Below are 15,042 nucleotides of genomic sequence, written 5' to 3'. Positions count from 1 at the left end.
CTGTGGCCACTGCTGAGTTTTCCAAATTTGCTGGCATATTGAGTGCAACACTTTCACAGCATCATCTTTTAGGATTTGAAATAGCTCAACTGGAATTCCATCACCTTCACTAGATTTGTTCGTAGTGATGCTTCCTAAGGCCCATTTGACCACATTCCAGGATGTCTGGCTCTAGGTGAGTGATCACACCCTCATGATTATCTGGGTCATGAAGATCTTTTTTGTACAGTTCTTCTGTGTATTCTTGCCACCTCTTCTTAATATTTTCTGCTTCTGTTAGGTCCGTACCATTTCTGTCCTTTATTGAGCCCATCTTTGCATGAAATGTTCCCTTGGTATCTTTAATTTTCTTGAAGAGATCTCTAGTCTTTCCCATTCTATTGTTTTCCTCTATTTCTTTGCATTGATCGCTGAGGAAGGCTTTCTTATCTCAGCTTGTTATTCTTTGGAACTCTGCATTCAAATGGGTATATCTTTCCTTTCTCCTTTGTTTTTGGCTTCCCTTCTTTTCACAGCTATTTGTAAGGCCTCCTCAGACAGCCATTTTGCTTTTTTGCATTTCTTTTTCTTGGGGATGGTCTTGATCCCTGTCTGCCGTACAATGTCACAAACCTCCATCCATACTGTATGCTAGAGGACTTTACAAAGTCTAGCCAATGAGATTCCTGCATTTCGTTTCTGTGTAGTGACCAACTAACTGGGTGTAAGAATAGTCTAGGCAATAGAAAACATAAAAAGATCTGCACATAGTCAGCTTCAAACTGTGGTGCTGGAGAAGACTCTTGAGAATTGCTTAGACAACAAGGAGGTCAAACCACTCAATCCTAAGGGAAATCAACCCTGACTGTTCATTGGAAGGACTGATGCTGAAGCTGAAGTTCCAATACTTTGGCCGTCTGATGTGAAGGGCCAACTCATGGGAAAAGACACTGTTGCCGGGAAAGATTGAGGGCAGGAGAAGGGGGCAGCAGAGGATGAGATGGTTGGATGACATCACTAACTCAATGGACATGAGCAAACTCCAGGAGACAGTGAAGGACAGGGAAGCCTGGGGTAGCAGAGAGTTAGACATGACTTAGTGATTGAACAACAGCAGCCTATGAAGTTCTCCAATACTGGATCCTCTGACACTGTTTATGGGACCTTGGGGTCCCTCATGCTCTCAGTCATCTTGTTGTGCATCTTATTTTTCCACTTGCGTCTGTTCTTTGCATTTATTTTAATATCACTTAATCTGCCATAAATGTTTGGTGCTGGAAAGAAGGAACAGAGTGTAATTTGCCCTGGGCCCTCACCTGCTAGAGAATTACTAGCTATGAACCCTCCCTAAAGATAACTTTGAACACAGGATAAGTATGCATTCCAAGCATGATTTAATAAGAAGTCTGCAATGTATCCAAAAATAAAAGGATAAGCATAGACTGACTCAAAGATCAAAAGAGCAGTAGAACTTTGAACTTCTAAATCAATTTTTCCTTCAAAGTATATGTTTAAAAACATTTATTGGCAGCAAACCGGAAAGATTTCGGTTTTGTGGTCTCATAGGTAAGCAGATCAGTTCAGTTCAGTTCAGTTCAGTCACTCAGTTGTGTCCGACTCTTTGCGACCCCATGGACTGCAGCACACCAGGCCTCCCTGTCCATCACCAATTCCCGGAGCCTACTCAAACTCATGCCCACTGAGTCAGTGATACCATCCAACCATCTTATCCTCTGTCATCCCCTTCTTCCGCCTTCAGTCTTTCCCAGCATCAGGGTCTTTTCACATGAGTCAGCTCTTCACATCAGGTGGCCAAAGTATTGGAGTTTCAGCTTCAACATCAGTCCTTCTGATGAACATTCAGGATTGACTTCCTTTAGGATGGACTGGTTGGATCTCCTTGCAGTCCAAGGGACTCTCAAGAGTCTTCTCCAACACCACAGTTCAAAAGCATTAATTCTTTGGGCTCAGGTTTCTTTATAGTCCAACTCTCACATCCATACATGACCACTGGAAAAACCATAGTCTTGACTAGATGGACCTTTGTTGATAAGCACACAGCCAGCTCCAAAGGCTGTTTTACCAGCATTAGTTTCCTCATTCCTTAGTGAATAAATAAAGTGCCACTTATTGAATTGCCTCTGTTGGTCCTGCACTGCCTATATATACTTGGAGGTGTCTGAAATTCAAGAGTTGATCTGTTTGATCCTATGTAATTTAGGAAATTTGAAAATGGCCCAAGCAAATAAGACTCAGAGCCAGAAACACAGCCTGCTATCAGTGACAAGATAACAAGAAGAGGATGAGATAAATACAATGTATTTAATCTTGTTAATGTTTGTGCTGCTATTTGCATCATTCCAATTAAAGGAATGGATAGCCATTCCCTTCTCCAAGGGATCTTCCCAACCCAGGGTCAAACCCTGGTCTCCTATATTGCAGGCTGATTCTTTACCATCTGAACCACCAGGGAAGCCCCAGTCTGACTCTTTGCAACCCCATGGACTGTATGTAGCCTGCCAGGCTCCTTTGTTCATGGGATTCTCCAGGCAAAAATACTGGTGTGAACAGACATTCCCTTCTCCAAGGACTCTGCCCAACCCAGGGATCGAATCCCAGTTTCCTATTTTGCAGACAGATTCTTTACTGTAGCTGTACACAAGTGAAGTTTTCTACAGTTGTGATGTGAACTAGTCCACAGCTGTGCTAGGCAAGAGTTTTCTAAGCAGGGTGGTGGTGTGGGATGGTGAGGATGAGTTGAAACGGAGAACAAGGTATGATAGGTGTATGGAGTGAGTCACTATGTTGTACAACTACAGAGGACGCAGCTCGTTAAAGACCAAGTCAACAGTGTCTCTGGCATCGGTCAGTGTGCCCTGGGGATCTAGGAGAGTAGGGGAGCCATTACCTCCCTAGTCCAGCTGAGTGATGCCTTGGCAAACAGGCTGATAGTCCTTTCCCATTTGTCTAACCAGTGAGTAATGGCTTCTTTACTTTTCAGAATCTGCTTCATTGTCTGCATCCTCTCCAAGGGTTTCCTAATACTGCATCCTGCCCTGAGAGAGTTAACAGCATCGTCTTCTATATTCCATCTCTCCCCCAAACACAATTTCTTCACATTCCACCCTGAAATCATAAGAATTAGGTGCCATCTCCCTTGCTGGATCATTTTTTGAAGACAGGAAACGTTGTCTGTTTTGTTCATGTTTGTAATCCTAATGCCTGGTACGTAGTAGGCACTCAACAAATGTTTATTGAACTATGCCAAAAGCAAAGGATGGTTTCCTCATCTCTTAAATTCTAATATAGAGACCCAACAAGCCTTTCTTGAAGTGTGGACCCCAGCATAGAAGTCCTAGAAAAAAGCTTTTCCAAAGAGGGTGAACATGGCAACCAAACTGTCTCCTCATGAAAATCACAGTGCATATTACACAGTACAAGCTTTACGAGGTCCTGCAATTAAAAAAAAACAACACATTTTAACTTCATTTTGAATGCAAAATTTCCAAACTCATTTGAGCATGGGATCATTTCCCCTCCTCTGTGGTAGCATAGCATTTCTACGGACCCTTAAGAAACACTTCTAGAGTATTTTGATGTCCATAAACCAAGTTGTATTCACAATTCGCAAATCCAGCCTGCCTTTTTAGTTTGCCCGTGGGAAAAAAAAACTCATTTCACTTATTTATTCATTTGTGTATTCACTTAAACTAACATATATGGAGTGTTTATGGCTCATATGACAAGGATAACAAAAGACGTCTTGCTGCTGCTGCTGCTGCTAAGTCGCTTCAGTCATGTCCGACTCTGTGCGACCCCATAGATGGCAGCCCACCAGGCCCCGCCGTCCCTGGGATTCTCCAGGCAAGAACACTGGAGTGGGTTGCCATTTCCTCCTCCAATGCGTCAAAGTGAAAAGTGAAAGTGAAGTCGCTCAGTCATGTCCGACTCTTAGCGACCCCATGGACTGCAGCCTACCAGGCTCCTCCGTCCATGGGATTTTCCAGGCAAGAGTACTGGAGTGGGGTGCCATTGCCTTCTCCCAAAAGACGTCTTAGCCCTCCGAAAATTCATAGTCAAGACAAGAAGACAGCTAAACAGACCGTTGCAATACATACAACTCAATGTTTGTCTGAAAGAAATAGCCCCTGGTCACACCACACTGGGCTGTTATTCACCTTGAAGTTTAGATCAACTGGGAGGAGGTAGGGTGAATTCACCTGCCAGGGCGTCTCAAGCTCTTTGGGGTGAAGGACGAGTTGGTTTTGTGATATTGTGATTTATAGTAAGAAAGACATTTGGTCTTCTGAAAGTTCTTAGAATTTCCTATTAAGGGGATAAAGGTATCTTCATATTTATATAAACTCTTTTCAACTACACCTGAGTTTATGTCAGCGAAGCAACTTTTTAAAAGCTCCTAAGGATGGGGGGTGGTTGCCAAGGGAACCAACCAGGTGTTTAGAGAGTTGGAACTCTCGGTCCTCCCTGCTCCTCCCCTCGACCTGCCAAGACAGCAGAGGGACTAGAGATTGAGTTCAATCACCAAAGGCCAATGATTCAAACAATTGTGCCTATGTAATGAAGCATCAAAGACTCTGATTCTGGGAGGGATTGGGGGCAGGAGGAGAAGGGGACGACAGAGGATGAGATGGCTGGATGGCATCACTGACTCAATGGACGTGAGTCTCAGTGAACTCCGGGAGTTGGTGATGGACAGGGAGGCCTGGCGTGCTGCGATTCATGGGGTCGCATAGAGTCAGACACGACTGAGCGACTGAACTGAACTGAATGAAGCATCCATTAAAACCTGAAAGGATGGGGTTCAAAGAGTTTCCAGTGGATGAGCACTTTGAAATTTGGGGAGACTGATACACAGGAAAGGGCATGGGAGCTCCAAGTTCCTTTCCAGGTACCTTACCCTATGCACCTCTTCATTTGGCTGTTCATCTATTTCCTTTATGATACCCCTTATGATAAATTGGCAAACATAAGTAAATATTTCTGAGTTCTTTTCTGAGTTCTGTAAGTCACTCCAGCAAATTAATTGAACCTGAGGAGGGTGTTGTAGGACCCTCTAATCTTTAGCCAGTGGTTGGAAGCACAGGTGACAGCTGGACTTGTGACTGGTGTCTTGAAGTGGGATGCAGGGAGTGTATCCTGTAGGTGTGAGCCCTTCTCCTGTGGGCCCTGACACTATTTCCTGGTAGATATTGTCAGAATTGAATTGAATTATAGGACACTCAGCTGGTGCTGGGAAAGATTGAAGGCAAAAGGAGAAGGGGATGACAGAGGATGAGATGGTTGGATGGCATCACCGACTCAATGGACATGAGTTTGAGCAAGCTCCAGGAGACAGTGAAGGACAGGGAAGCCTGTGTATGCTGCAGTCCATGGGGTCGCAGAGAGTTGGACACGACTGAGCAACTGAACAAAAACAGCTGGTGTTGGCACATTTCTTTTTGGTGATGGGAAAAAAAAACCAACAACAAAGTTTTTCTTTTTCAGTCCATTGTGATTTGATACCTTTGCAAAATACATTAAAAATGTACTACTAAGGTAGTGTAATACCGGCATTAAGAAAGACATATAGATCAACAGTCGAGAAACAAACCCTTAGATTTACGGTTACTTGATTTTTAACAAAGGTGCCAAGACTTTTGCTGAAAATCAATTAATTTAATGGGGAAATAGTAGGCTTCTCTTTTCAACAAATGGTGCTGAAAAAACTAAATATCCATATGGATATTTAAAAGAATGGAACTGGATTTCTTCTTTATATGGTGCACAAAAATGAACTCAAAATTGATCGCAGACCTAAATGTAAAACCTATTCTTATAAGAAAACATAAGAGCACACTTATGGAATCTTGGGTTAGGCAAAGCCTTCTTAAAGGATATAACACCAAAAGCACTAGAGAAAAAGAAAAAATAGAGAATAATTTTAATAATATAAAACAAAACTTCTGTGCTTCAAAGGACACCATCAGGAAAATGAAAAGATAACTCACAGAATGGGAGAGAATATTTACAAAACATACACATCTAGTAAGAGGTTTATAACCAGAGTAGACAAAGAACTATTGCAACGCAATGATAAACAAGATAAATAACCCAACTGAAAAATGGGCAAAGGGTTTCAATAGACATTTTTCCAAAGAAGATATATAATGGCCAAAGATGTGAGCAGGATTTGTAAATCAGTAGGAGACACTGTGGGTCCCCCAGGGTTAGCAAGACCAGGAAATCATGAGCAATGAAGGAGCAATGGGAGGGAATAATTTCAGAATCTATGGAGAGAGACTTCCCTGGTGGTGTAGTGGTTAAGAATCAGACTGACAATGCAGGGGAAACGAGTTCGATCCCTGATCCGAGAAGATCCCACATGCTGGGGAGGAACTAAACCCGTGTGCCACAGCTACTGAGCCTGTCCTCTAGGTCCTGTAACAACTACTGAAGCCTGAGCACAGCAACGAAGTCCCAGCGCAGCCAAAAATAAGTGAATAAATTAAAAAAAAGAATCTATGGAGAGGAGTTGAAGGGTGAGGGCTGCCCAGACAGGACTGTGGCCTTTGGTAGAGAGACACAGCAAATCCACTGCTTCCAGCGAGAAAGTAATCAGGAAAATACACACCCCAAACCCACTCTCTTTCTGCCTTTGATTTCCTTCCCCATTGGTCAAACTCAGGAGTAGAGCTTGCATCCCCCAGTAGGAACCCCAGTGGAATTAGGGTGAGTATAGAATAGGAATAGGAAATAGAGCTGTGCATGTAAAATAGGAGACAGAGGGAAAATTTATGCATGGGATGGAAAGTCAAAATGAAAGAAAAACCACGGTGAGGATCAGGGCAGGAACAAGGAAAGTGGGGTGGGAACAGTATATACTGTGGCTGCCTGTGGAGTGTCAGGATGTTCTCTGAGGGGTAGAACCCAGGGGCAGTTGGGCTTTGAGCAGAAGTGACCTAAAAACTATTCTGCTGTTTCCTCACTTCTGTTTGGAGCATTGTCCTGGGCCAGAGGTGATCTTTCTCAAAGGGCCAGATGGTAACTATTTTGTTTTTTTGGTCACAGTTACTCAACTGCCATTGTAGTGAGAAAGTAGCCTCAGACAATACATAAATGAATTGTTTGGTTGTGTTTCAAAATAACTTTATAAATTACAGAGCTTTATAATCTGCAGGGCTTCCTTTTAGCTCAGACACTTAAGAATCCGCCTGCAATGTAGGAGACCTGGGTTTGATCCCCAGGTCAGGAAGATCCCCTGCAGAAGGGAATGGCAACCCACTCCAGGGAGAATCCCAAGGACAGAGGAGCCTGGTGGTCTACAGTCCAGGGGAACACAAAGAGTTGGACTGAGCCACTGACACTCCACTGTGTTTATTTATAAACACAGCAAGCCTGAAAGCTATAAACTCTTAAGAATTTTTTTTATCATTTTGCCTTTAGGTAGACTTGTGATGTATCTATTCAAATGACCTTTCCCAGTTCTGGCTTCTGACAGATAAACAATCTGGACTTCTTTCAGTGTACCAGGAATGAATGAGTCAGTAGATTCTGCCTTAATTCCTACAGATGTCTAAGAAAGGAAGCATGAGTGTCTGACTAACCACTAATAAGTGACATGCGGCAGAAATTTCCAGTGTCCAGTCTCCAATGTCTTCATCTCAAATATTTTCCTAAAAATAGGTGAGACTAAAGGAAGGAACTCCAGGAGACAGTGAAGGACAGTGAAGCCTGGCTGTACTGCAGTTCATGGGGTCGCAAAGAGTTGGATGTGACTTAGCGACTGAACAAAAGGAAGGTTTGCTTTTCATGCCAGGAACATTCTCTAGTCTGGAGAAATGAAGATGAAGCTTGGAAATCACACAGACCTGAGTTTAAAGCCAGTCACTTACAGGTTGTTTGACCTTGCTGAGCCAGCTTTCTCATCTGTTGAACGAAGATAATCCTTACCTCATAGGGAGCAATAGCTGTTATTATTATAAGGAGTCACAAAATATTGGGTTGGCCAAAAATTTCCTTTTGGATTTTCCATATCATCTGATCGAAAAATCTGAATAAACTTTTTGGCCAACCAAATATATTCCTGTTTAGAGCTTTTTTCTCTCCTTACTCTTTTCTTTTCCCCTCTTGAAGACTATTGGTTCTAAAAGTTTGTTCCCAATCTACAGGCTTTCCCCTTAGGTTCTCTGATGCTCCTTGGGCAAATCAAAAATAGGTTGCAGACAATGTATAAACTGATGGAGATACTTTGTTTTTTTTATTTTTTATCTTATTCTTTCATGGAAAGGCATTTTATTTTCAATATAGCAGGGTGTACAAGTCAGTCCCAAACTCCCAATTTATCTGTTCACCCCGTCCCTGCAACCATAAATTTGTTGTCTAAGTCTGTGAGTCTGTTGAAGATTCTTTGCTTATAGCAATAGAAACTGAATTCAAACTAATGTAAGAAGAAAAAAAAAAGAAAGATGGAGTAATTTATTGGATCCTGGAGTGGTTCTCCAAATTGAAACATAACTATTCAGCCTCAGGAAAGCATGGATTTCAGGAACTGAACTCATATTCTCTCTATTTTCTCTGCATTTCTTATGTGGACGAGTATTTTCTATACTTCAAGAGAGGTGTCTGCTGAGAACTCTCAGTCATGTCACAGCTTCACCACCTGTGAGGAAAGGAAAGTTCTTTGCCTCTTCTTCCCCTACAGCTGTATTTCAAAACCCCACGAAAGGGTCCTGTCTGTCCTGACTTGGGTTGGCACCCACTCCCCGAGCTACTTGCTGTGGCTATGGACCTGAGGCACCATGACCTGCTGAGCTTGTGTCCAGCACACACAGCACCTGATTGGCCACACCCACTCAGACCACATGGCTGGAGTGGGGGACAAGCACTTGTCACTAAAGGAGAGTGATGTTACCTGAAGAAGGATGGAAAGGCGTGCTCGACAGAGAGATGCGTGCTATATGCACAGGCCAAATCTGCTCTATTCAGCACATCGACACAGCGATTTTCCCAAGTGCCTGCCATGATTACAGCGCTAAGATCCTTAGAATAATCAACAGGACAAAGGTGAGCACATGATTTCTGCTCCGTTGTTGGTGGAGTGGTGGGGGTAGTTGTCAGTTGAGAGAGCTGTGAATAAGACATCTGGGATCAATTTAGTGTAAGATATAAGGTGAGAGATTGTGCTGAATAGTTTTCCAAATGATCACACTAGATCCATTAAAGTTCGATTCTAGTGCCATAAAATTTTTTTTCAGTTGCAAACTTGAAAAATCAAAGTCCAGTTCCCAGTGTTTCTCTTTTTTGATTCCTCTGGCTGTTTCTTTCTCTGTACTTGCCCTCTCCCACGGCTCTCTCCTGGATATGGTATCTCCCTAATTATAAGCTTTGTGATGATTTCTTTTGCATTACATATCACCTGGGGTGGTAGAGAGGTGACTGTATATATTAACTCAGATGAAAGGAGCTGGCAGGCAGTATCACAAAGAACAAAATCAACATCCCCTCTGTGGTTATTACCTCTGAGACCATATTAGACACAGGGTGTGCTACTCAGGACTTAACTTCAAGGGACAAAAAGCAGCTAGTACTAAGTGAAGTAAGTCAAACAGAGACAGACAAATATTATACGATATCATGTATATGAGGAATCTGGGCTTCCCAGGTGTCTGGGCTTCCCAGTGATAAAGAATTTGCCTGCCAGTGCAGGAGACACAAGAGACACAGGTTCGATCCCTGGGTTGGGAAGATCCCCTGGAGTAGGGAATGGCAACACACTCCAGTATTCTTGCCTGGAAGATTCCATGGAGAGCCTGGTGGGCTACCATCCATGGGGTCACAAGAACTCAATACGACTGAACACACACACATATGAGGAATCTAAAAAATTGTATAAATGAACTTATTTGCAAAACAGAAAGACTCACAGACATAGAAAACAAACTTATGATTACCATAGGGGAAGGAGAGGCGGAGGGATAAGTTGGGAATATGAAATTAACAGATACACACTATCATACACAAAATAGACAAACAACAAGGATTTACTGTATAGCACAGAACTACATTCAATATCTTGTAATAAACTATAATGGAAAGAATCAGAAAAAAATAAATGTACATATATTCACGTGTATATAATCGAACCACTTTTCTGTATACCTGAAACACAATGTTGTAAATCAACTATACTTCAATTAAAAAAAAAGGAAATAAAGAGAAAAAATAAGAAAGAAAAAAAGAACCAGCTAGTACTAAGTTGATGACCAGTACTAAGTTGGCAAAAAGGTAGACAAAGTGGTGAACCAGAAACTAGAACCCAGCTGAGACTTTCTTGGCTTCTGTGTGTGTGTGTGTGTGTGTGTGTGTGTGTGTATGTGTTGGCTGTCTCAAGGGGCTGGGGGCCAGGCAGTTGCCAGGCCAGTTCCTCCCAGCTTCGACACCAGACAGATGCAGACGTTGGCTCTCCTTAATGTCAAGCATTCTTACTCAGGATAGGTTGAAGGCTGAACTAGCATCAGTTGCCAACACCAAGACCTGTCTTCAGAGGTCAGGCAGGTCACAAAAGGTAAGGAACAGTCTGGTAGAAGCCAGGGATTGGTGGGGACTGGAGCAAGTGAAAGAGGCCATTGTTCCCAAATGACTTAAATTCCTCCCTCCCAGTTCCAAGCTCCAAATTGTGTACCCGTCAGTTCAGTTCAGTTGCTCAGTCATGTCCAGCTCTATGAGACCCCATGCACTGCAGCACACCAGGCCTCCCTGTCCATGACCAACTCCCGGAGTTTACTCAAACTCATGTCCATTGAGTTGGTGATGCCATCCAACCATCTCATCCTCTGTTGTCCCCTTCTCCCGCCTTCAATCTTTCCCAGCATCAGGTTCTTTTCAAGTGAGTCAGTTCTTTGAATCAGGTGTTTAAGTGACATAAAAGTATGTGTGCTGCCTCCAGAGACCACATTGGCTAGGTAGGAGTTTGCAATCTTGGAGCTAGAAGGCCTAGAATGTCTTCACAATTGTGCAAATGAATCTGTAAGTTTGATTATCAGCAAACACAACTGGGAGGAGTCTTTGCAGCCAGGAAAACCCTATTTCCCAGAAGGATAATGAAGATGAGGGAGGTGCCAAGTTGGGAGGAGCCGCTAAGCATCCTTCCCTTTACATTTTATAAAACTCGTTGATTTCCCAGAGTGTAGTCACAAATGCCTAAAAAAAAAAAAAGAAAAGAAAACCTTATCACTCCAGGTTCAGAAAATTCAGTTATATTGATTCAGTCTTAGCTCATAATTGTGTATCCTTTGATTGAGTTGGGTTCTCCCTGGACTGGGTCAGAGTCAAGTCAAAGGCATGGTGGTAGAAGGGTCTCTGGCTCTGAGGCAGGAGAACTTCAAGGGTCCTAGAGTCCCATCAGAGTAACCTGCACAGAGCTGGCCTGTTAGCTTTGTCCAGGGGCTTGTAGGCAGTGAGGAGTTGGGGGGTGAGGTCACTCATTAGATAATGTGTTCATTTAGTAAACTTCCATTCAGCTCTGAGCCAGGCACTGTCATAGGGTACATGATGAACATGGTGGATGTGGCTGGGCTCTCGCAGAATCTACACTCACAGAAGGGCATATTTAGATGAATATAATTCTAAGCCTTGGACTTGGAGGATCAGGAAGGCTTCCTAGAGGGGGTGATATCCACACTAAATTCTGGAGGATATGTAAGCAGTAGCCAGGCAAATGTCAATGGGTGAGAGGTCAATGGGCTACCCTGGTGGCTCAGCGGTAAAGAATCTGCTTGCCAATGCAGGAACCAAGGTTTGATCCCTCGGTAGGGAAAATCCTCTGGAGGAGAAAATAAGAACCCACACCAGTATTCCTGCCTGGAGAATCCCATGGACAGAGGAGCCTGGCAGGCTAGAATCCATGGGGTTACAGAGAGTCAGACACAACTGAGCATGCACGCAGGGGAGGTCAGTAGCCCAAACTTCCCACGTGGAATGAACCATGATGCATACCAAGAATGTGCTTAAGGACCAGCAAAACAAGGACATCAGAAAATGAGGGGAAATAGTTTTTGGAAAGAGCTTAATATTGCAAAACATCCCAGAGTGCCCATTTGGGAGAAAGCTAAAACTCTGTGGGACTTCTATCCATGTATTTTGCAATAAAGCTTCCTTTTAATTTTGAATTAGATGTGAGCGACATGGCATCATAATCTTTCCGATGCCTAGGGCCACTGAAAATCCTCAGGAGCTGTCCTGCACCAAGAGGTGGGAGGGAGGTCTTTGGTTCCCCATTTCCTCCCCCTCAGGTTACTTCCCCCAGCAGGTCCTTCCCCTCCAGGGCTCAGCCTGCCTCATCACACCTCTCTTGTAGGCCCACTCCCTAACATGCCTATTAAAATTCACTGCCCTTTTATTCCTTCGCCCAAGCACCTCGAATCTAAGAGACATGGGTGTTAATGATCATACAGCATACAAATTACTCCCATAACTGAGCAAACTAGATAACCTTTAAAGATAGCCTGATTCCACTGTAAAAAAGGACATTAATAACTCTCAATTATACTACGTACTCATAGTTATTCTTGATTTCTTTCTCAGTCATCCCCATCTCAATAATTATAACAATAACAATGACTGGGCTTCCCTGGTGTCTCAGGGGTAAAGAATCTGCCTGCCAATGCAGGAGACATGAGTTTGATCCCTGGCCCAGGAGGATCCCACATGACTCGGAGCAGCTAAACCAGTGTGCCACAACTATTGAGCCTGTGCTCTAGAGCTTGGGAACCGTCACTACTGAGCCCACATGCCACGACTACTGAAACTCGGGGGTCCTAGAGCCTGTGTTCTGCAACAGGAGAAGCCACCGCAATGAGAAGCCCATGCCCTTCAGTGAAGAGTAGCCCCCGATCACTGCAACTAGAGAAAAGCACTTGCAGCATCGAAGACCCAGCACAGCCAAAAATAAATAAATAAAATAATAATGGCTAATGATTTTGACCAATCTTCAACGTGTCAGGCTCTCTTTTAAGTTCTTTATACTAACTCATGCCCCCCAACTCAATCTAAGAGTTATATGGCTATCTCTAAAATGGATGAGAAAGCCATCACTCTGCAGATAAGAAGACTGGGGCCTACAGAGATTATGTAGCTTGTGCCTCCAAGGTCACTTCAGATCAGATCAGTCGCTCAGTCGTGTCTGACTCTTTGCGACCCCATGAATCGCAGCACGCCAGGCCTCCCTGTCCATCACCAACTCCCGGAGTTTACTCAGACTGGTGGTTATTACACCACGATTGCATACCAAGCAGTCCAGGTCTAGAATCCTCCCCTGCTACTCAGGCCAACCACCCAAGAGAAAATTCTATTTCTTCATATACATTTTTGGCACCAAAATGTTTTATTTCTAAAATATCTGACAATCTATCCACTACTCTCCATTTCTCTATCTCTAGCATAGAAGAAACATCCATGAGCTATCTCATCAAGCATGTTTCAGGAGAGCAGTGACTTGGTCTTGTTCCCTACGAGAGTAAGATGTTCTCAGGGCTGGCGGGCACACTGTAGATATTCAGTAGAAATGAACTGAATGAATGATTCCCTAACTGAAATCCACACGCATGTGAGGAAAAACTATTTTGTGTCTCAGAAAAAACTGTTGACTGTTAACATATTCACTTGCAGGTTTTCCCTGTAAGTATTCATGCAAATATAGACTTTCCAATTTGGAATCATATTGTATATCTTTTTGGAGTTTATTTCTCAACATTGTAATCTGAACATCTTCCTGTCTTACTAAAAATTCTTTAACAGATGTTTAACAGCAGTGTAACATACTATTCACCTACTTTAAGCATTTTCAGTCTGTTAGACAATGAGGCTGTATTAGCTATATTACTGTGTGACAAATTAATACCCTACAACTCAAAGGCATAAAACAGTAAACATTTTCTATCTCACAGTTTCTATGGGGTGGGAATCTGGCAGTGGCTTTGGCTCAGGCTTCTCAAGGTGGCTGGAGAAGGAAATGGCAACCTACTCCAGTACTCTTGCCTGGAAAATTCCATGGATGGAGGAGCCTGGTAGGCTATACAGTCCATGGGGTCACAAAGAGTCAGACATGACTAAGTGACTAACATTCCACTTTTACTTTTCATCTATATACAAGACTCTCTATATTTACTATTTATGTCTATCTACGTATCTCTGTATCTATTAGAGAGAGAGAAAGGATGGAATTCAGTCTTTTTGTAATCTAATTTTACCTGTTATACTCTATTCACTGGAAGCGAATCAATAAATCCAGCCTACAATCTAGGGGAGGTGAATTTATAAATTTTTTGGCTGCACCAGGCTGCATGTGGAATCCTAGGCCCCCGACCAGGGATCAATATTTATCCCCTGCACTGGAAGCTTGGGGTCTTAATCACTGGACCACCAGGGAAGTAAACAGGGGAGCGAATTTGCACAAAGGTATGAATACCAGGAAGTAGGGGTCACTGCAGGCCATTTTATGTTTTATTCTTTTGTACTATAATTTATCGCAAGATATTGAATCTAGTTCCCCATGCTATACAGTAGGACGGGGGCCACTTTAGAGTCTGCCTACCACATAGCTGTTCCCCAATTCTTTTCTACCACTGACAGAGCTCTTCTGAATCTCTTACCTAATTATTATATTAGATAATATAATATAACCTGCATTACAAAATTATTTTATTAGGTAATATGCTATTACTTGCATTACAAATTATTTCCTTATGATTCATTTATTGACTAGAAGGGTAAGAGCATCTTAAAGTCTGCTAATGCGCACTCACTAATTGCTTTCTAGAACGTTTCCTATCATCAGTGTACGGGAACACTTATCTCACCACATCTTCATCTTTGTTGTACAATTCTTAGCTTATTTGATTGTTGTTCAGTCACTCAGTCGTGTCTGACTCTTTGAGACCCCACGGACTGCAGCACACCAGGTTTTCCCTGGCCTTTACCAACTCCTGGAGCTTGCTCAAACTCACGTCCATTGAGTTGGTGATGCCATCCAGTCATCTCATCCTCTGTCGTCCCCTTCTCCTCCTG

The 15,042-nt window shown here is 43.0% G+C and overlaps 1 protein-coding gene and 1 long non-coding RNA gene across 2 annotated transcripts in view; one reads left to right on the top strand and one right to left on the bottom strand.

Moving 5' to 3' along the window:
- The window catches only part of LOC147372348 (uncharacterized), a 33,297-nt gene extending 24,854 nt beyond the window's left edge, over positions 1-8,443 (top strand). Inside the window, exon 3 of the long non-coding RNA XR_015164011.1 lies at positions 7,663-8,443. This is a non-coding gene — a long non-coding RNA (uncharacterized LOC147372348). The remainder of the gene's footprint in view (positions 1-7,662) is intronic.
- Positions 8,444-10,001: 1,558 nt separating this feature from the next.
- The window catches only part of HCFC2 (host cell factor C2), an 88,802-nt gene continuing 83,761 nt past the window's right edge, over positions 10,002-15,042 (bottom strand). Inside the window, exon 16 of the mRNA XM_086401082.1 lies at positions 10,002-11,178. Coding sequence (XP_086257208.1) covers positions 11,138-11,178 — 41 coding nt within the window. The 3' untranslated portion in view covers positions 10,002-11,137. The remainder of the gene's footprint in view (positions 11,179-15,042) is intronic.

Source organism: Bos grunniens, chromosome 5 (assembly GCF_055505025.1).
Source record: "Bos grunniens cultivar Pamir isolate PY7600 chromosome 5, Bosgru_T2T1.0, whole genome shotgun sequence".
NCBI lineage: Eukaryota > Metazoa > Chordata > Mammalia > Artiodactyla > Bovidae > Bos > Bos grunniens.
The sequence above is the reverse complement of the archived record's forward strand: the minus strand, read 5'-3'. Positions and strand labels throughout refer to the sequence as shown.